The 23333-nt window shown below is 44.4% G+C and overlaps 1 protein-coding gene across 3 annotated transcripts in view; it reads left to right on the top strand.

The window, feature by feature from the left end:
• Window positions 1-11345, top strand: part of ELMOD2 (ELMO domain containing 2) — a 97431-nt gene extending 86086 nt beyond the window's left edge. For 2 of the 3 annotated variants that reach the window (XM_069242591.1, XM_069242592.1), the window contains one exon: window positions 10787-11345. In XM_069242591.1, the coding sequence (XP_069098692.1) occupies window positions 10787-10944 (158 nt within the window). In that variant the 3' untranslated portion in view covers window positions 10945-11345. Of the gene's footprint in view, window positions 1-3783; window positions 3877-10786 lie in introns of all 3 variants that reach the window. The other variant, XR_011205398.1, reaches the window with a different exon arrangement.
• Window positions 11346-23333: the final 11988 nt, after the last annotated feature.

The raw sequence follows: 23333 nt of genomic DNA, 5'->3' as shown, positions 1-23333 counted from the left end.
GCTCTTGCTCTGAGACTCATTTTGTCTTGAGTGGAGCTCAGGACTCCTGTTCGCCTTTCTGGTGATGCCACTACTGCCCCAAGTTCTCAATAAGATTCAGACAGACCAGACCCAAGTCATCTTAGTGGCCCCGTATTGGGCTCAGAGGGTGTGATAGCTAGATCTCCTGAGTTTGAGCATTGCTCTGTTGATCAGGCTGCCTCTTTGAAAGGGCCTCCCGTCGCAGCAGCAGGACAAGGTGCTGCCCCCAAACCTGTGCACGCGTCTACTTCATGCGTGGAGTTTGAGTGGCATCAATTGAGAGTATTTTAACTTCTTCCTGAGGTCTGTGATCTTGTCATGCCTCAATGGCACATGAATTTTGTTTCGAGATTTCTAATGTGTACTCTTTTCGAGCTGCTCCATTATTGTCTTTTATGGCTCCTCACAATCACAACTGTGTTTGTGCTGGCCATCACATCAGCGAGGAGGGTCAGGGGGCTCAGGATCTGTCCACGATCCCTCCATACACCATGTTTTTTCCAGACAAACTGGTTCACAGAACGCATGCATCTTTCCTTACAAAAGTAGTCACCACATTCCATATTGGCCAGAGTATCACCCTGCCAGCATTTAAGTCCCGCCTCACCCTTCCAAGGAAGAGGAGAGATTCCATCGTCTAGACCCTAAACAAGCAAAGACCCTAAACAACTTTGCTGGGGCAAAGAACGGACAGGCCGTTCAAAAGTGCACCATCTCCGGGTGTACCATGCTTTATAACAAAATCTTCTACGCACTAGCAAAGAAACAACCATCTGTAGGACTGTGTGCCCATTCCACTGTGGCAAAAGCCGCCACTACTGCATTAGCACACGGGGTCCTTGTCCTGGTCATCCGTCAAGCAGGCATGTGGGCATCCTTGCACACATATACTAAACACTACTACCTTGATAGCGAGGTCTTGCATGATGGGCATTTTGCCCGTTCAGTCCTTCAGGACTTTTGGTCCAGCCAGTTCATAGTACCCCCGGAGTGGTATTGCTAGAGTATCTGTGGTTAGAAGACTATCAGATTAACAAGTTGCTTGCCTTTGGTAACCCCTTATCTGGTAGAGACTCTGTCTAACTGTAGATACCTCGCTGGCCCTCCCATACTCGCCGCTCTGCAAACTGAACTTTTCTCTAAAAGATCCAGCCATATTGTGTACACTGATTAACACTGCTACATTGTTTTTAATGTGGCTCTGTGTTTTTTATGCGTAAATAATCCCAGAAGAAACTGATGTCAGCGTGCCAATGTGGTGCTTAAGTAGACACCGCAACGTCACTTCTAACACGGACACATTGACGTGGAGCTGCTCAGTGCCACCTAGTGGTGCTCAAAAGTACTACTCAAGATTTTCAGAATCCAGCCTGACACTTGGGGAATATTATAAGGTGAGGAATCTGTAGTTAGATAGAGTCTGTACCAGATAAAACTTTGCCAAAGGTAAGTAACTTGTTTTTCCAGCATCATGAAAAGAGGTTCCCACCCAACTGAGTCAAAGGGCTTCTAAAAGTGCACTATCACGAGCGTCAAGGCCATTGCATTTTGGAGTTGCCTAATATTATGCCCGGTGTGGCTTGAAGCCATATTAGTCGGCATATACTAAGGAATGGATTCCTTTTCCTAGTCGTGTGGCCAGTACATTGATAAGGACCTTGACCCCTACATTTGTAAGAGGTATCAGGAAATAAGAAAAGCATAGTTCCCACGGTCTGTCATGTTTATGGATGACCATGATCTTTGTTGTATGTAAGTATTATGGGAGTTTCCCATTCTAAAGTGATGGCTCCAGCATAGTTTTGAGCCAAGGCAGTGACTTTGAGGACAGATGTTTAAATACAATGGCTGGACATTCATGTGGGCTCTGCAATTGGCCTAGGGCTCTCAACAACTGTTCCTCTGTGATCGCTTTCTCTAGGAGGTCCCTCGCCTCAGTAAAGAGGTTTTTTGTGAGTAGGTCTGATGAATGATTAATTTTTATAATTCGCCCAGCTCCCCAGATTCCCCCCCCCCCCCATACATATGGTTTGTGGTCGTTGGATGTTAAGGTTTTTGCCATTGCCATATGTTATCTGTCCCTTATCGTAAGTCATGTTGTCAATGTGTTTTTTGTCTTTGCTCTGTGGACAGAGCTAGTGCAGTAGCTTTCTCGCCTTGTCATCTTGTTGGCATATGAAACTCTGGGATGTCATTCAGGTTTCTCTAGTCTTCCCCGATAAAGTTTGTTTTAGTTTTGTTTCTGTTGTGTTCAATGTTCCAGGGTATTTCCACATCCGGGGCCTCTGAGTACTGGAACTCCAGATCTAGGAGGTGCTCCTAGTGTATCACTTCCTTAGGGTAACACCAAGTTCATTCAGCATTGTAGCTGATGAGTTTTCCTCTAATGAAAAGCTTTTTTTAGCGTGAAATACATTTCTGCTTCTTCCGCCATATAGGATTAGTTCTCTCTCTCTCCTTTAACAGTCAAGTGGTCTGTCGTTACCTCCCCAATCAGCCCAATTTGCTTTGTCAGGGTAAGCTCAACTGTTGAGGGATCCATCGGTCCTCAATCAATATTTGCTCTTTGGACACTGCTGACAAATCACTGTTGAAGTATACAAAAAAGTGATGGATGGAATGCTTGAATTAATCTCTGGTAAGTGGGGCGGGTATGCCTAGATGTGGAGCCCATGCACACTGTATCACCGGAACCATGCTGTACACGGCTAATGAGCCCATACACAGGGCGAAACCGGTCTTGAGTTGCTGGTGTTCCAGTTCAGGAAGAACCTGGCATGGCAGTTCAAGCTGGACTGTTCCCATTGGACCAGGGTCAAGACTGGTTTGCCTATGGCCGGATCCAAACTGAGGTGGCATGGTGTGCAAAATAATGATGGACTAGCATGCGGATACAAGTAAATACGAGTGGCTGACATTAATTCAAGCATTCCATCCATCACGTTTTGTATGCTTCAGTATGTCTCCCTAAGTGGGACGGGTATGCCCAGACGTGGGTCCTGTGCACACTGTGTCACTGGATCCAAGCTGTAGCCATCTGATGAGTCCATAACTAGGGCGAAACCAGTTCTGGGTTGCATGTGCTCCAGTTCAGAGAGGACCTGGCTTGGTGGTTCGGGCTGGACGGTTCCTATTGGAGCAGGGTCAAGACTGATTAGCATTGGCTGGGTCCAAAGTGGGGTGGCATGGTGCGCACAGTAACAATGACCTGGGATGCGGCCCTGAGCAATTACCAGTGGCTGAGATTAATTCAAGCATTCCATCCATCACTTTTTGTATGCTTTAGTATGTCATCAAATTGGTGCTGGGCATAAGTAATCCGCTACAGGACAAATGGGCCTCCAAAAAGAACTGGTAACCATGCTAAGATCCATATAAGTTGCCACACATCTGTAACACCCATAGATGCTAGGAATATGGCCAGTATGGTGGAACCTTGATGAATAGAACGTGATGTGGCAATCCCACACTCCATATAAAAATACCCACCCAGAACCAGCCTACCCACTGCTAACTGGCTCAGGAGCACCACAAAGAATTCAAGAAGTGTGGTCATATTTGGGGAGGAGGAAATACACTTACTTGTGCTAGGAGTCTTCCATTGTCTGTGACCTCCTTGTATCTTCCTTGTGGGTTCCACCATGTACATATTACAATAAAGAGCAGGCTGTTTTTTTTTGTTTTTTTTTTTGTAATTTTCTAACCACTATCCAACTCCCACTCCCCCCCCCCCAACCCTCCCAATACTGCACCTCAACCCAGCAATCGTCTAATAAATCCTGCATGCAGCACTGTGGAAAACCCGAAGTGTGCCAAAAGAGGAACTTTTCTTCACATGAGGTACGCTGCCTGCAGGTAAGGGAGCATCTAGTTCATAACGTGTGGCCTTTTTAAGAACAGCTCTGTTCTTGATCTTGTTTAATAGACCATTAACATTCCAGGTGAGGATACATATTTTGACCAGCTGGGTTTCTTCTGTGTTCATAGTTTTGTGTGTGGTAAGTATGTCCTGCTGAGATCTGCAGCCATTACAGTTCCATGACAACTTTGAATTTATAATTTCAAATGTTCCTTTCCCACTCCTGTCACCCTACACTTTTAAAACATTAAGCATCTCTCCTTGTGTGAATGTCTGAAGTCTGTCCACACAATGTGTGAGCTAGGAAGATTTGTACTTCCACAGTGTCCCACCGACTACTACAGAAAAAAAACTTAAGGCCCCTAATGTGTAGGCCAAACGTGGATGGGGTTTTCATGCAGAACATCTGGAAAACCTGGGTAAATATAACTGAAAAATGTGTATGTCATTGGGCGGTTTTCATTGCTGCTTTTTTAATTAATTATAGATGGATGAATGAGGACCCCATCCGTTTATCCACCAAAGCTGTTTATCAAGTTGCACAAGTCCAGGCAGTATCCGCTGGGAGTTCCTTTGTTGCCCAACCATTTCTGATGCAAACGCTAAGCCCAACTTACAGCAAAGATGCTTCCTTGTTCCGCCTCAACCTGATATTAAATGTCAATGTCTTTTAATACCTCTATCTCCCAACTTCCATGCAGTTGGTCTACTGGCTTCTTGATGTTGTTGGGTCCTCATGCTTCTTATTTAGATAACTTTCTGTTCCACTGCCCAGTTCCACACTGCCTTGGGGCTATTAAAAAAGTATGGTTGGAGTGTTGAAGCACTTTAATTAGGCTCCATACATCAGTTTGTATTCATGGTTTAATGCTCTTTATGTTTGATTACTTTGGAAGACTTTGTTTTTAATTGTACAAACATTGTGTTGTTTGACAAGATAGGTATTCTGTTGAATTTGTTTTGTATTTTAACAATTCTGTGGTTATTTTGTAGGATAGTGTCACAATCTTCCTGATTTCAAATCCTAGTAATGAGTGGCCACAAAGGAGTGCCTGCACTAGCCTCTGGGTGAGGGCTCGATGGGCTCTCTCTATGATAAATCAAGCTAAGAGGTCTCTCTTGAGTACCCAAGTCCGAACCCACACATGTTGGAATACCTCTGGTTTGATGCCCTCCTCCCTCACTGGAAAGCCTACTAGGTGTTGTGCCCACCCTTCAGCATCAAGGCGGATTCTGTTTGAAGTTGATTTTGTTTTTAATTGCCGTACACATTTCCTATACACCGCCTTCTACTTTACCAAGGCATACTGTTTTTGTAACTTTATCTACTGCATTCGTGCCTAAGGAGGATCGTGTGCAATTCTACTTCACCGATATATGTGTTTCCAGTATCTGCATAGTGCCCTTAACAGGAGCATTGTCACAGTATCCCGGTTCTGCTGTCAGTTTTCTCCCACCATGGGTCCCTCGGCACCACCCTGTGGCAGTTTGTTTAAGATAGTTGGTTTTGTATATTTGCCAGTTTTGGGTTGTTGCAAATTTGAGTAGGGAATTATCTTTTGTCATAGTGAACTCTTGGTAATTTCTCCTTTCTTTGCCTTGTGGTAAAGTATGTTTTTCTTCCCCCTTACCGTACCACTGTGGCTTTGTAGTTGGTTTTATTCAGCCAATAATGAACCTGACCATTCTTAATAACCATTCTTAATTGTGGAGGTGTTTCACCTCCCCATTTGTTCACTCTCTTGGATGGCTAGCACTAAATCATTGACCGCAGATTATAGGCCTTCTTTTTTTTAAAAAGCTCCTTGTTCCTTACTGCCACTACTAGGTCTGTCTCTGTCCTGTCTGCACACAGGATGAGGCCCCACAGTACCTTTTATCTGTTTTTTCAATTGAGTGACAGAGCTATTTTGTTGTGACATATCTGTGTCAGTGATCTTTTGACCACATATTCAACCAAAGTAGCCTCCTCATTGATCCTCCATCCCTTGTTCTGCGATCTGCTGGGGTCAATTTATTTCTTTGCATGAGGTTCCATGATGCCAAACAGTTATTTTGTGTGGGAGAAGTAGATCTCTTCAGGTAGGGGTGGCAGCCCATTGTCTTTCTCATTACACTGAGAAGCTGGCAGCTCCGCCTTACAAGGCCGTGGCTCCTCAGGCCTATCTTCCCTTCCCCCCCCCAACCTATCTCATCCCCACCAGTCAGGGTTTAAAGTTTGTTTATGGTGCCTTTCTAGGAGCACCCATTTTCTGCGTCTTTTGCTATTCTTCCTTGTCTCAAAATTGCTTAACATTTAATTTACAGGGGCAAGAATCCACCCTTCTAATCTGACACAGCCACCTGGCGTGCACCCAACACAGGCTCCCAAGAGCTTACTTTCTATCAGCAGCCGCCAGCGGGACCCAGCATCTAACCTCATGCCCCACTTCTTCATTTCTTTTCGTCCTCCGGGGCTGGGCCACATCTGCATTTTGGCAGCTTCCTCTATCCCTGACAGTTGTTTCTAGCAGTGCCATACCACAGGCGGATGCCAGTCAGTCATGCTACTCCACTCCTGTTCCCATGTCGAGCTCAGGCCATACTGGTAGGCTCAACTAACTCAGCCGCCACAGCACCTCCAGTCCCTGGAGATCACAAAGCCATCATAGTGCTGCCCATGCTGTCTCAGGTGCGAGGGCACCTTCTTTATCTGTTACTGCAAATTCAAGGGAAAGGATCTGTCAAGATCTCAAAGAGCGTAGGCTGGAGCTTATTTATTGTGTGGCGATCATCTCAACCGCTTGCCTGCATCCCTCCAGAGTCGTATTTAAAATACATTTCCAAAAGACCCACAGGTCTAAGCCTCCCATTAGTTCCAAAATGCCCACCAATCTACTACACTCTACATTCTCTAATTCTTGACTCTGACTAAAGCCAAAGTCTTGAGTATCAACCTACAGTGGACAAAGGCAACAACCTGACATGATCATCCCGCATTGCTTTCGCAAATTAAGAACTTTGGGAGGCCTTTTCTTGTAGAAAGTGACTTGGATGCCAGAGCCACAATTTGATTTATGTGAGACGTCCCTTATTCTGTACTTATGATTATATCTGAATTATGTCCATCCTTTTGAAATGGTCTAGTTTATACTAGATGAAGCAGTCACCAATACCACTGGAAGAATTTGGAATAAACTCAGTGTTGTTTGGTGGAAAATAAGATGACACATACAGTTTAGGAGTGCTTATTCTAGAGCTTTGCCAGATTACAAGTCTTGCATGCTAAATAACGATGCAGACATATAAATACCAATTAGACATAGAAATTGAAACTCTCAAAATTGGTTCTTTTTTTTTGTAGCAGTGTCAGATTTAGAAATCCCTTACTTTTGTTCCAAATGTGTTTTTTGTACCTGATTTAGTGTCAGGGCTTCAAGGACTGATCCTGCTTTTGTTACTGTGAACCTAATTGCAAACTTGATGATATTTGTTAAGATTAAGGGGAAATCTGAAAATCATACTCTGTTTCGGCACCTCAAATTGTCATTGCTGCAATCTGTATTGATAAAGTGTTCTAATTATTTTATGTTATGAGCCTTTATTCCTTGTCAGGGGTAGTAAGTGCTTAAAAAATGCAATTATATTGGAAGGCTGCCTGTCCAGATGAATGACATTGTAGAATTTGTGACTGAAAATGTTCAACAGCTTTCACAAAACGATAAGTATGTCTCAGTTCAGCATATCAAAACATTCCTGTATACAGAAAATTAGGCACTAAGAAAAGTGTAATTGAGATCACCTTAGGATGGGGAAACATGGATGGTTGATGCTTCATCCAGAAATAAAAGCAAAAGAGCTTCAGGTTGCATTTTTTGGATTTGCCTTTTTAACAGAAGATTAAATTAAAGCAATAGGTTATCCTGAAGATGAGGAACATAACAAAAAACACCATATGTTGTCGACATTAAATGGAAGCTGTCTTAAAACACAAAGTAAAGGGGAGATACATTCAGGTTTTTAAATTTAAAAAAATCATTAGTCTCTCAACAACGATCAAGATGCCAACCAAGTAAATCCATAGTTTAAGATTGCCACATACAGCCCTTCCAGATCATATTTCATTGGAAATCCAGTTTACTCACTATTCCATATACTAAATCACGGTATATGGGTAAGAGGAGAATGAATCACTTCTTCAATGATCAGCTATATCAACAGTTTCATACTAGAAATAATAGAACACAGGCTCATCCTGCAACTGAACATATCCCCAAGTCTAACAAAGCTTCATACAGCAAAACCCTTCTTTGAATTCTTCAGGAAGATGTAGTCACTCAACCTGTGAAATGAACAATATGATCATTGCAAAGGAGGCTTAAAATCTTGGGAAGTTGGCTTGGAAAACATCCCTGCTCTGCAACTCTAATCCTGAATTTCCAACTAGTATAGGCAGGAATCCTAACTGCAATGGTCGAAAAACCTTTCAAACTTAATTAAGTTGAGTGTCACAGTTATGGCTTATGAAGGACACCCGACTGAATCTCATTAAAAGACAAAGTAACTATCTTTTTTAAGAGCCATTTTAGTATTGGTCTGCTTTGTGGTGTGAAGGAAGGGCAAGGAGTATAATGACTGAATCACCATACAAATACCTTTTTTTTTTTTTAATAACAGCCTTTTAATGCTCTGAAAATAATGCCTAGAAGTGAATATATATGGAAAGTGATTGTTGTGTACGTTACAGTGGTGGCTGGTGACTGAAAGCAGTGGTGGGGTACAAATACAAGACGGAATTGCACCATGTGAGTGAGTCTCACTACCCACGTATTTCCATTCACCTACTCACCCACTGCCTTTGGTCACCTACCCATTTACTCATCCACATTGTCATCCACTGCCATTCACACAACTCTTATACACAGACACCCACATTTTCTCAGTCAAGCACTGCAAACACGTATTCAAACAAACACACATTGCCTCTCCCATCCAGTATCCAGCAGTTTCAGTGATAAAAGCTACACGTTTATTTGAGCTGCAGATGACATGTTTAATATGACATATCACGTCATTAGTCTGCAGAAGAAATAAAACAAGCATAACTAGCCATGATAAATTTCTGGAACCATTACTGCCTTTGAGAGACTAAATCACCTACAGAGGCATTGAAGGGAGAGGATAGCTGAGAGAACAGATTTTTTTCTTATTGTCTGTAAAAATGATAGAGCTCCAACTTACTTGTGTGCAGGGTTGTCTTTGGCATATTTATGACTTCAGGTCACACTCCTGTCTCCCAGAGAGCCCTGGATGGAGTTATTTATTGTATTTATTCCATTTCTCTGCCACAGACTGCTTGTAATGCAGGAAAAGGGGATTTTCTTTGCGCAATGCCACATTCTTTTAATAAAATGTGACCTCTGGTACGTAGACCCTTCTGATCACACCCCACCATTTCAGTAAATAGGAAAGGGTGGATAATAATATCGGAGTGGCATGAAGTTTTCAGAAACCCGGGCTGAACAAAAAACGCTCCAGGCTGTTTACTATCAGGGCTTCTGGTGGAGGAGGAGATAAGCCAGGGACGTCACTGCGTTCTGAGAAAACGTAAGGGCTTTGCGTGGGCAAGCCCTGTCAGTCCTACTGTTCAGCTTTCAGCCACATACTCACTCAGGCGCAGTGGGGCTTTTGAAAGTGCACAACTTTCACTCGGAAAACGTTGTGCAGAAAATGTTTTACTTTCATCATGTAATTAAATATATGCTTCACTAGAGAGGCCAGAAAAGGCTAGGGGCGCAGCCCCTTAGCCCTTGAACACCAGCCGCCCCTGGTACGTTATCAGCATTATTTGTATGTGCATTTACTCTGACGTCCTGCTAATTGTCCTTGTCCCTTTGCCTCTTTGTAATGTGATGTAAGGGTGTACATTTTATGTCACTGTCTAAGGAAATGTTTATCTACTGCCCCTTGCCCAGTCAGACTTCAAGAATCCCCGTCCAGCACTTGGGATACCAGACTCGGTGCACATGTGCATTACGTCCTGCGATGCAGTCTGTAGAGCCATCTTAATATCGCTAGAGGATGCCTAGTTATCCCACGCTCACTAGATTGTGTGCAACACTAACCTAGAGCACGCCACCAGAGCATGCGCACCTGTCACCTCAACCTTTAGCAACATTCTCTCCTACGACTGAGTGAGTATGTTTCCCAGAATTCTCACTCTTTAGGGAGGGACCCTGGACATCCCTAGTCATACGCTAGTTCAGAGAATCATGTTTAACCAAGGCTGTTTGCACCTGGTGCTCAAAACATCACTAGCTGGCATATCCCACTCACCTGTGCATCGTTCCATTTACCTGCTTTCTCCCAAACTGGGAAAGTACTAACCTGCTTTTCTAGTCTTTGTGAGGGAGGGATGTGTTCCCTCACCTCCCAGTGATTTGTGGTTAAACATTCATTTGGTTCGTTTTCAAGGCTTGTGTTGCAAATGGTGGCATTGCCTCCTTATTTTTACATTTGACACCCCACATCTTTTGTGTGCCAGTTATCGATTTGATCTTTTATTTTTTGCTTCCTGCACCAAATTATCTCATAGACACGGAATGTGTTGCCTTCAGGGGGTTTAGTACATGGTTGCTTGGCCTAGCCGACAGTAAGCCCAGGACTTCTTCAAAGCCATATAGGAGGCAATGTGAATAACGAGGGCTGCGTGCCTAGTAATGTATCTGTAGTAACAGAGGGACGTCTTTTGTTTCAGGGATTTCTGGTGCCACCTCAGATGATTCAAGCTCATACTACAAGTGGACTTAGTTAAACACAATTCATGTGTTGATTAGCAAGACACCCACAAGTTGGTAATAGGGAAGAGCCTAGAACTAAGAGTATCAGAGTCAACATAACAGTAACATTACTTTTTCTTTATTGCAGGTTATCTTATATATGAATTTGATAAGTTTTGGTTTGAAGAAGAACCAGAAAACATCATGCATTTCAACTTTTTCCGAGAGAAATTCCATACCAAAGTTAAGGCACTTCTGAGTGATCAGAACACAGTGCTGATCTTGAAGGGGACCAAGACTATTTAATACCTTTGTGTTCACCATAATTTGCACTCATTTATTTGTATTCTTCAGCTGAGACAATTATTAAAAGCAACAATCATTTTTAAAGTTGAAGTAAATGTATTAGTTGAAAAGTTGTATATTTCCAAGTACAGGAAACTTGTGGCACTACATTTAAAATATGTTATTCTAAAGGGAAATAAAAGTATGTTGTATATAGAAGAACATGTTCTCTGCTTTTTTGTGGCAAAGGTGCTTGGCAGACAAAGTTTGTATATTTAGGGAGCACCTGTCTGAGCTGTATGTATTATTTATATTGAATATAAAAAAAGAGATATAACCGTTTCAATTTGTTTATTCACGCATAAGAAAGCTATTCTACTTGTGGTTTGCATACTGTATAATATATCATTAATTTGATCTAACTGATGAAGTTGGTGGACCCATTTCTGGTTGCACAAAATGAGTATATACCACAGTTGAATGGCATAATCTATGGCCCTGCTGAAATTGTGTGTTGATGCTAACCTTTTTGCTTCTTGTGTTGCTTTGAAGGTGAGAACAAATAAAATGGAAGTTGCTATATTTTAGTCAAATACCTCATGGTGTTCTATCAGCAGTTCTAAGGTGGGAGAGTGAAAATAAATACATCTGTGGTTCATCTTAGAGGTTACTGCCTCAGTCTCATGGTACAGGATGGTTGGTTAGGCACTTGAGTTTTTATAAAACACTGGTCCTTAGACGTGAGTAATTGATTAATTTAGATGTACTTGATGCTGCATGATATAAGCAAGCAGGATTAGGGTTCCTGTTTAGAAAGTTTTAGTTAAGTAGTTTCCTCAACTAGGTCAATCGTGGAGTGTTGGTGCCATTGAAGGTCTTGGGGTCGTTTGTCACACTAACTAGTCGTTTACTTAATAACTTATTTGTTCATCCAGGATTCAGTTGCTCCTCCTCTAAGTGGGTGCTTCCTAAAAGATTGCTTAGGGGTGACATTAATACTTTAGCATTATTGTTTCTTACGTAAGGTACATTTGAATGACTAGAACATCTGAGCTAGCTGTACACTATTCACTACCTAGTATTACAGTGTCTCACATAAGCAAATGTCAGGCTGGACAGTTTTGACATGCAGCAAGGAATGAAAAAGTAATGTCGACCCTCTTTTCATGAGAACGATCCGGTGAGTATTGGGCATAAAGGAGGTCTGCACGATTGTAGACCCAAAGGAAGAAGGAAGTGGTAGAGCATTCAGCAAAGCACCAGCTTGAACTAGAAAGCAAAAAGCAATGATAGATTGTTTCCAGTGTTAAATTGCAACAATGTTCGGCATTTATAGTTAATGAAACTTAAATTTCAGGTAACTGGGGCATGGAGTGTTATAGCCCCAATAATATGATTACTACATTTGCCAAGTATTTTTTTCAGTCTAGAATGCCCGTAAGTACAGCCTCAAATGCTCTCATTTGTGACTTTATCAGAATATCAACCATAAATGTCCCCAAATCAGTATGAATTATCACTCAAATGTTTTCAATGTACTAATTATATTTCCAAATACAAACTTGCTTTTTTGTAAATAAAACAATTTGCTTATCAGCTTCTCATTTTATAAAAAATAAACAAGAAATGATTCCCCTAAAAACAAGGGCTTTCTCTTTCATATTTTGTTACATCTTCACCCTTTTGTCATCTACTGTAAATGTGCAGTGAAATATCAGATTTTAGGTAAACTAAATTCCCCCAAACATCAATTTATCATTTTCTACAAGTAAATTAATTGTGCGCTAAAATACTAGCTTTTCAGAAAACTCTCAAACTTTTCATCCAAAAGTGCCTGTCGTTTTCTGAAAACATATTTTGATCCACAAATTGCCTGCTTTTTAATTTTGGAAAATAGTCACTTTGATCACAAATACCATTTTAGCTGGAAAGACCCTTGTTTTACCATCTAGTATCAGCTTTTCATTTGATACAAATAAATTCAGATTCTGAAAAAAAAGGCTTATTTTTTACAAGCAATGCATCATTTTGTTGTTTTCAAAAAGCTGCGTTTTCATTTTGTTACTAACTACCTCTATTTTACTTTCTGGAGATTTAATCAATTTTCCTCCAAATACCAGTTTTTAAATACTTTATATTTGTTCCCAAATGTCAGATTAGCATTGTCATCAATCATTCTTGTTTAATACTGCCCCATTGGACAGATGCCCCCCATCTTACCATGTACATACTATGCTTGCATGTTCCTTTATCACACAGTTTGTCCAGATTTAAACTCAGATGGCAATGTGCTGTTCCCATGTCCTGCCAAACGTGTTCTTTTATGAGTATACCATGCCAGTGATTTCTATTAGATGGCAGAGAATACCTCCAGATCTCAGAGATTGTTATATACCAGAAAGCACACTAGTTTTCATTCTGTGCCATGATGACCGTCATGACCTTTCTGGATGAGTTCCTCAAATTTACTTTCCACCTACAGGCTAAAGCTAATAAAGTTGCAATAAGGGGACACTACCTCGTGGGTCAAAAGTCCAAATACCAAACCTGTTTCACACCTTCTCAACGGTTTGTCAGCTTGAGTTCCATATAGGTGGTGAGCAGCTTAAAAAAATCAGCAGGGCACACCTGAGGCCTAATTTAATTTTTACACACGAACTAGAAGAAACGAATAGGGCTGTATAACCACAAGTATGGGCCAACCTGTAGTTCCTCTTTTTCAAACTCTCAGAGGTAACTTACAAACCAACCACTTGAATGAGAAATGGCCCCTACGCTCCACTTCATCAGACTTCTTTCAAACATAGGCAAACATTTGTCATTCTTTCACACGGACAGAACCAATCAAACAGCAACTTAGAGCCTTAGAACACTACTCAACAATATCAACCTAAATCGGGCATCTGCTGTATTCACTTTAGCTGCCACCATAACCCAGATAAGCCTAAGGTGGGCTTCAAATCCGCCAAAAAATTGTTCACTTGTGAAGTCACTCAGCTGAAAATGTTTCTACCAAAACCTGGAATGAAAGTTTTGTACAGCTCATTCTGAGAAAGACTCTGCAATTAGAAGAGACACAGGAGAGGCTATCATGTCATCATCCACAGTGTCAAGGAAGCCTACTGTGCCAAGTACAATTAGGAAGCATACAACTAAACCAAAGAAATGAACATTTGCCAACTGATTCCAGTGCCAACCAATTACCAGCATCCCTGAAGTGACCCACGAGCCCCTCACTGGCCCCCATTTCATCTCCTTGTCTCCAATCCACCTTCTCTTTTTTCCGAACCTTGGAAACTACTGAGGTTCTAAACGTAGCCCTTAAAACAAAAGCAGCCCACTCCAAGGTCGGACTGACCTATAGGAAATCTGGCTGTATGTGAAGGGCTTATTTGACAGGTTGCAAAATCCATATACAGTATGTCTTCACAAGTTTAAAACTCCCCTGATTTTCATATCTGGGCCACTTTTTAAATTATCTGTTTTGCTAATCTGGGCTGCTTTTATTTTGGTACATAACCATATTTCCTGTCCCAGTGCGACCCTAGTAAATGCACTTTCCAACCCATGCTCTTCTACTTGACTTAAACCAGTCTTAATCCCTCCTGGGACAGATATACGTCAATTGATCAATGCCCTTCCCCGCTCAAGAAAAATGTATAACCTTCTGAAATGCACCTTCTTCACCCTGATCCTAGAAAAACATGCACTGATCCAGACATATTAGACCACTAACAGCCTATATCAAATCTCCCTTTCAGCAAAATCATGGAAAGAGGGTTGACAAACTATTCAAGAGTATTTGGAGTTTAAAACCTTCTTCAATTACTGCTAATCGGGATCATATCTTTAAAGGGCACCATAAATGGCCAATGCAAAGGTTCTCTGCCTAGAGGAGTACAAGAAAGCCAACTTGATTTTTCTCGACCTGTACATAGCCTATGATACCATCAACCACTTGATCCCTCTGGAAATGCTCAAACACTACAGAGACATATTTGGACTGGCACTACTATGAGTTCAATCATTTAGTGCTAGCTGCTATCGAGAAGTCTGAATCTGATACCTCGAATTGTCCTCATGCGCAATGATGTGCTGCATTCTAAACATATCTTCCCTCTTATATCTTCTCTTCAACCTCAACATACTTCCCTGGAAGTCATGGCCTGAAGCCGACCAAGATGGCTGCCTACCTGCAGAACTCCAATCCTCAACCCACACAATCAACATCTATCCTGTTTGAGGGCAGTTTCTCTTCTCCCTCATGCTCTGACCCCCGGTGAGACAGCAAACACCCCATGTAGCTGGAAACTGCAGCCCCTCTGTCTCCTGGACTGCCACCATCAGGGAGACTGAAACTACAGCCAGCATTTCATGAGTCAAAGCCTGGATACTATCTGCCGCTTTAAGACTGCTGTGTTGGCCATGACTGGGCTGCGATTGAGCCTGGGGCGTCTGCTGGGCTCTGTGGACAGGAGTGATTGCCATTGCATTTGGACTCTGCGGCCCATGTGGATTGAGCCATGGAGGCCGCACCAACACTTGGTGGGACAAGTGAGGTGGCGCGGCTATACCAGGCTGGCCGCGGGTGCATCGAGGACACCTCCCAACTCTGAATCGGGCTCGCGGAGCCCACATCTGCTCGAGGGCTGTGCGAGCATGAAGGGCACTACCGGAGTTGTAGCAGCTGACATGGCGGGGGCCGGGGGAACCCTAGGTAACTGTCTGGCTCATGAGGCCCAGTAGACTGAGTGCTTGTTGGGGCTGGCACTGTGCTAGGTGGGTGGGGGTGGGCGGGCCTCGGCTCATCTGTCAGGGCCGGGGTGTACCCTCAATGGGCCCCTGTGAGCTTTGGTTGATGCTGCCCTCTGGGTTGCAGAGTGAGCACGTGGTCTCAGCTGGCTGGTGATTGCAACCTGGGGGCCCTGGGTACTTTGGGAAAGTGAAGATCCCCCGAGGACCTGATGAGATCTCTTTTAGCTGGATAGCCTGCATCTGCCCCTCTGCGGGAGCCTGGCCTGGTGCGGTACTGGATACATCGTTGCAGCTGGAGTTGTGTGGGAGAGATTGGAGCGTCTCCATAGTGAGTCCCTGCAGACCTATCCTCACGATGTGCTTGGACCTCACTCCTTTGCCTACCCTCTTACTTCCTTTCACTGACCGGTCTATCATGGTCTGTGTGCTACTCCCGAGGTCTCGGAAGTCTGCACCACTCTTGAGATTGGTCCGCGTTCTCTCTGGAGAGACTGGTGCGTGGCAGTCTGAGGTGGGGATGGCATGGGCGCTTCTCCCTTTGACCTTGATATCTGTTGTTCAATACTACCGTTTTCCATAGGCGTCTATCTACCAGATGCTATTTTGTCTGTGGTGCTATGTGGCCAGATCTGTGGGCTGCTCCTCAGCTTCACTTTTATTTGGACTTTGTTTTAACCTCCCCTTTCGTAGTGATGCTTGGGGACCCTGTCCGCTGGGCATTTGAAACCGTAGCCTGAGGGCATTCGACTGGCAGGGATGCAGTTTGTTGATCTGGGGTAGCGGGAAATCCTGCGTCCCTCTCAGCCATCTATATTATGGACAAACTGGATCCTAAGGAGCCTAAATTAGGATTTGAACTCCATAAAGTTAACTCTCGGAAAATGGAAGAGACTGGCGTAGTCTGTGGCCCACCCTCTTCAGACCAGGATACGCACACCTTGTTGCTCCAGATGAGCGCTAGTCTGCAACAAATAGAAACTAAAATTGACACTCTGATGTGCCACCTTGACAGACTGGTGGTCCCCCTCATGAAACAGGAGACGCATCTACGGAGACTGATCAGCGCATCTATGCACTGGAGACCCGGTAACCCTTGCTGCAGAATACCAAAAATTACATGCAGAGTTGTTGAATGTGGCTTCTGAAAACGAGGATTTGGAGGCCCGCTTGCAGCAGGATAACTCACGCTTGGTGAGTATCTCTGAATCCACTAACACTGGCAGGATGGAGCAGTTTGTTGAGGCGTTGATATGTGATTTTCTATTAGGGACTGACTCTTTTCCAAATGCTTCAACGTGTAGCACGCCCATCGCTCTCTGGACCCGTGGCCTGTCCCTGGTATCGTGCCGCACCCCATTATCGCCAGCAATTACCACAATCGAGATACTGAGCTTCGATTGGCTTGGGAGAAGGGAGCACCAACCTATCATGGCTGCAAACTTTCTATGTTTCCAGACATTAGCGTACAGAAGGCTCGGCATGCCTTTCAGGATGTGAAGGCTGTTCTACGAGACCACAACTAACCTTATGCCATGCTCTACCCTGCATGCCTCCGCTATAGACTCAATGGGAAAATAACAGCTCGCATCACTGGCTGACCACATTTGGCGCCTGACCATGATGACGTCGCAACACGCAGACTTCTATGCCTAGTAGCGATGCTGGGCTCTCTGATGCCACAGGTCCACACCGCTGACCCTCTGCGGCCCTTGCTATTGCCAACACGTGCGGCTGCTATTGTGCGTCTTTCTGACTGTGAAATGCTCTTTGCCCTTTGCTTCGCCCCGAAGCGTCCAGACCACCTATTCATTATTGTTAAGTGTATTATTCATTATCCATTGTACGAACTGCTGTCTCACCCCTATGGGGTGCGCTAATCGAAGAATGCAGGACTCCTCCTCTCACCGGGGTCCTCAATGGTGGGACAGTTTCCTGTGAGAGCTCAGCTTTCCTTTATCAATATGTGGGTGGGTGATTGACTGCATTCGTCTCCCCTCGGTTCTTTGCCCGTTCAGCTAACTTACGTTACTGAACATGTCTAGGTTGCAATTTGTGTTGTGTTCATGGCTACGTTTCCTGTTTCAGGGTGTTCGGTGATGGAAATGGTCGGCGTGGGTAGGGTTGGGTAAGGGAGGTTCGGTTTATGCCTAGGTTCCTGCCATGGCAAGAGGCTAACTGTTCGCTGGCCAGTGGACCTTTAGCCGCCCGCTGATATCAGAGTAACACACAGCGTGTTGAGCCCTTCGGTCTGTTCAATATATGTCCTCCTTTATACCTGAATGACACCACTTTTTATTAGGACGATTGATGTCACATTCATAACTTGGAACTTGCAAGGACTCCGGGATCTGCAGAAGAAGTTGAAGGTTTTACCAACTTGAAATGTCACAGCGCATTGTTGCGGGAAACGCATATCAAGCTGCAGACATAGGTGGCCTCTGCAAGGACATGGGCTACTCATGGGGTGTATTCTACTCAGCCATCGCCCGTAGTGTGGTGCTACTGGTACAAAAGCGTCTCCTGGCCCAGCTGGTGGCCGAGATTGCTGCTCTCCATAGTGCAATTGGCCTTCCAGGGGAGCTGCTCACCATTCTTGATACCAACGGGATCAATGTTGATGACCCGGACTTGTTTGGACTGTCTAGAGCAATGCTTGAAATGGAAAAATGGAAGTGCAGGTACTCTGTATCATAGTACCTGCTTGTTTCGGCAATTAAAAGTATTACGTAGTTCTTGAGAAGAGTAGGTACTCTCCCTCTCAAAATAAAAAAGCGCCGGTACTCCCAGACAGTACCGGCCAATTTAAAGCACTGGTCTGGAGACCATGCTTAATATTGCCCCCCTTCAGTGTATTGTTGGGTGGGGATGTAAACGTGTCCTTAACCGAATCCAGGACTCACTGGGCCGCGGCCACTGCACTTGACAACCTGATGAACCAAAATGCAATGCTTGACGTATTCAGAACGCGCCACGCCCGGATCTCGATGGTGCATGGATCTTGAGCCTGGCACCTCTTAGGCCTGTGGCCGGGTTACACGCATAGAACACTTACCTAGGACACTTTTGGACCATTCCCTCTTAGTACACCCACCTTCCCTGCCTCCAGGCATACATCGCTTTTGCGAAGAAGCTTTACCTTCGGGCACCGTTGGACCCGGTCTTTCGCACTGATATTCAGCGGAAAATCCCTAAACTCTTTGAGACTAATGAGGGATCAGTGGAGTCGGTGGGGACGGTCAGGAACACATTCAAAGTGTACATTAGGGGGAAGGTGAATGTCTAAACAATTCTCGATCCGAAGGGACCTCCAGCATCAGTTGGAGTTGCTGGAGTTCTGCCTCCGGCTACTAGAGCATGACGCAGGCTTATCGGCCGCGTCTGCTTGCAGAGCTTCAGACGACCCCTGCGGACATTAATGACTTGGCAGGGAGAGCGCATAACATGCACATCGACATGATACCGCACAGGCACATGGCGATAGGCCAGGCAGGACACTGACACTTGTGTTGCACTGATGGCGCCCCCTTCAGTTGTTCCTCAAGTGATCTGAGACAATGGTAGAATGCTGCTAGAAGATGAAGACACCATGAACAAGTTTGCAGACTACTATGTTCACTTGTATGCTCCTGACAGTCTCACACGCAGGCAGAGTACAATGCCTACTTTAGCTGACTCGCTCTGGTCTGGGTAGAGGGACCCAATGGGGAGTTGCTCGCTGAGCCCATAGCTTTCGATGAGATCACTGCTGCCTTCCCATGGATGCCCACTTGTAAATCCCTGGGGGGGAGATGGGCTTCCATCAGAATTCTACAAGGGCTTTTTGGCACTCCTTGCTGCTTGCCTCTTTCAGGTATATGAAGAAGCCCTCCGAAAGGGGGCTTTATCCCCATCTTTAAGGGAAAGTATTCTCATTACGCTCCTTAAGCCCAACAAGCCTTTGGAGTGTCTGGACTCCTACCAGGCCCTTTCTCTTATAAGTACTGATGCTAAAATACTTGTTATGGTGCGAGCCAACAGACTAAGGGCCTGATTTATGAAAAGTTAGCGCCGCCTTTGCGTCATTTTTTGACACAGAAGCAGCGCAAACTTACAAAATATAAACATATTTTGTAAATTTGCTCAGCTTTTGCATAAAAAAATTACATGGCTGTGAATGAATCTTGCCTAGTCAGACAGGACGAGGTCTGGGAGTAATAGAATTAGGGCCTGATTTAGGAAAAGTTTGTGCCGTTTTTGCGTCATTTTTGCCTGGTCAGACAGGACGAGGTTTGGGAGTAAAAGAATTAGGGCCTGATTTATGAAAAGTTTGCGCCACTTTTGTGTAAAAAAAAATTACGCAAAAGCGGCGCACAAGTTTCATAACTCATGCCCTAATTCTTTTACTCCCAGACCTCGTCCTGTCTGACCAGGCAAGATTCATTCCCAGCCACTCTACTTCTCATAATCCTCAAACACTCCTCGCCCTCCTCCACCAGCTACGACCAGACAAAGAAGTGGTGGCTGTCTTCCTTGATCCTGCCAAAGCTTTTAACTCCATTGAGTGGCCCTTTCTTTTTGCAGTTGTGCGCTGCCTCGGGATCCCTGCTCTTATCTACATTTAGTTCAGTTGCTCTACACCAGCCCTCTGTCTTGAATCCGTGTCAATGGGCTGCTATCCGACCCCATCCCCATCGGCAGGGGCATCGGTCAGGGTTGCCCCTTGTCACCCTCTTTTCATGCTCTGGCGACTGAACATCTGGCTTTGGTGGTTTTCAGCAACATGGTCACAGGGGTCTGACATTCTCCCCTTGTAATATTGTCATTTCATTTGATGTATTGATATTGTGATCTATTTGAGTAACCCAGGAGCAAACCTGGATCTGGTTGTACGCAAGTTTTTGCTGATCGGGAGTGGTGGTCAATTGGACCAAGTCCTCTATTTTGCCCCTCTCCCTGCAACTACCACTCACCTGCTCTCGCTGCCCCTATGCTGGGTAACAGACTCTTTAAAATATTTGGGGATTAGGATCAGTTAAAAAGAAGCAAGCGCTGATACTTAAGAACTACGGGGTATCCCTCCCAAGCTGGAAGATCAGGTCCATAGCTGGACCAAGCTGCCTTTCTTTGATGGGATGCATGGCTATCATGAAGATGGTCATTCATCCGATGTATCTTTACAACTTCATGAACAATCTTATTTGTCCACCATGACATCACTTCCATACACTGCGCTGCCTTATGGAGTGTCTTGCCTGGGCTGGGAGACAGCAGAGACTCAGTTGGGAAACCCTGGCCTTACCCTACGATCAGGGAGGCCTCACAGCACCGGATTTTGAGTTATACTGCCTTAGCACCAAAGCCTTGTTTACCCACTTCTGGGTCCGGTCACCCCTTATCTGACCCATTTTGGAGCTGAACACGGCCAGGTCCACCCCACTGTAATTCTGACTTTGATTGGACGTGTCCACGTCAGTCTTGGGGCGAAATAGATACATTTGCATGTACACAGCAGGCCTGGGCCCAGTTGCAGGCTAGGATGGGACTTAAGACGCTCGATTCTCCCAGGCAGTTGCTAGTGCATTCCCTGCTGCATTGTATACGGAAAGAGAGGCTGGCAGCCCACAGGGTGGCACATTGGGGGATTTCAGAGATGGGCAGTCTTTTTCCAAATGGCATATTTTGTGAGAGACTGGCAGCCAGTCCTGACACACCGCTGGACTCGCTTGACCAATTTAACTTTTTTTGCATTCAGGCAAAGCTGCGCAAATGTTACTCAGAATTCCCAGCGGCCCCAAATAGTGTAAGACCGTTACGCTCCTCCTCACAGCATCCTCCTCCCAACATCTCTTATCCTGTCTATACACTTCTACGCAGTCTGGGCTATCCTTCAGTTTGCAACCGGCCAATGTCACTGGGAGGTAGATTTAGGCAAATCAATTTCTAGGAAGGAGTGAGCCGGCACGTGGTCTTTTGCAATCTCTGTCCCCCAGTGACAGTCTCCACCTTATATGTTTTCGATTTCTACATAAGGCCTACTGCACTCGGTCTAAACTGTATGAATATAAGTTGTGTACCGCTGATGAGTGCGACAGATGAAATGGAGAAGGTACAGATGTTATGCGCTTAGCCTGGTGCTGTCCTTTAGTTTCGGCCTTCTGGTTGGCCGTATTTTCCACCCTCTCTGATATTCTCTGTCATCACCTCCCCCATCACTGGGACTGTCACTTTTGTGCTAACCAACGGAAATGCCAGATGATAATAAAAAGTTCCTGTCTCTGGTGTTGCTCCTCACTAAGCGCAGTGTGGCTTGCATGTGGGGGCAGCGGCGGGTGCCTTCCATTTGAGACAGGCTGAAGGATATGACGTATTGTCAAGCACGATTGGAACTGTATTATTCTTTGCACCCCCCCACTCTAATAGGCCCAGATCTTTCTGGGGTCATTTCAGAAATTCTTGCTTATGCAACCTTCAGACTCATCACCCTAAGCCCCCAACAACCTTTATTGTGCTATCCTGCTGGGTCTTGCATGTCTATAATGAATTGCTGTTAATTTGTTACCTTCATCCCTTATGGTCTGTATGGACTGCTACCTGATTGATTACTTCCTTTGTGATGTGGCTCTTACTCGATCCTATATAATGATTGTACTTTTTATGTGAGCGCAGCTTTATTTTACTGTTGTAATGGTTTTAGTTGTGAAACTTTAACTAACTAAATAAATAAATAAAACGACTTCCCCTGGCAATAAATCCACTTTCTCTCGGAAAACAGTCCAGAGAATCCAGCCAACAGAACCATGTGCTTGGACCAAAAGTTCCCCTAGAAGTAGCAGGGCTTCCAGAGCATGTGTAGTGCCAAGACAGCTTGGAGATGCTGACCCCAATGCACCACCATCTTAGTGTCTTCCAAACTTGGGAAAACTTACCTTTACTTCATAAAATGTGAGGTACCTGGGAATTTTTTTAGTTTCTGCCTTTAACTTTGCTCCCAAGTCAATGCTTTACAAACCATGTGCCTTCCCTGTTCTCTTATTTCCAGAAAATTGTCCCATTGCTTCTCACTGTCCACAGAATTAAACTGACCAGAGCCCACGTACACGTCTCAAATACAGCAACACCATCTGTTCTAGTGGGTCTAAGAAACTCTTTGACAAGCTGAAAAGGCTATATTACAAAACAGCCAGGATGTGGCTTAACTTCTGAACGCTGGAGCACCTCAAAAATAGCTCTTAAAGCTCTCTTCTGGTTCCGGTAGATGATAGGTTTAATTCTAGGTTTAAGCACTGTTCTGAAAGCATGCTGGGGCAAAGGCTCCGCACACCTGACGAAACTCAAACCTCATTACATCTCCATCAAATCGCTATGGTCAATACCTATCAATTAGATCAACCAACGATCCCTTAAGGGTGCACCACAGTGACATCTCTGGTTGTGCGAGGACCAAGACTTGTGAACATCTTGGAACACAAACACAACAATAGATTATACCTCCATGAATTTTAGGAGACTATTGAAAACTGACGTTTTCCAACTTGCCATTAATTGGGACTGTCTACAAGGAACAGTTGTGCTGCGCAATGTTTGACTGCTACTCATCCCGCCTGATTGGACACTGTCTTCCCTTTGCGATAGTCATGATATATTTCCTACCTAGCAGCACCTGAAACTTACTGAAA

The sequence above is a fragment of the Pleurodeles waltl genome, chromosome 1_2 (assembly GCF_031143425.1).
Source record: "Pleurodeles waltl isolate 20211129_DDA chromosome 1_2, aPleWal1.hap1.20221129, whole genome shotgun sequence".
In the NCBI taxonomy this organism is placed as follows: Eukaryota; Metazoa; Chordata; class Amphibia; order Caudata; family Salamandridae; genus Pleurodeles; species Pleurodeles waltl.
The sequence above is the reverse complement of the archived record's forward strand: the minus strand, read 5'-3'. Positions and strand labels throughout refer to the sequence as shown.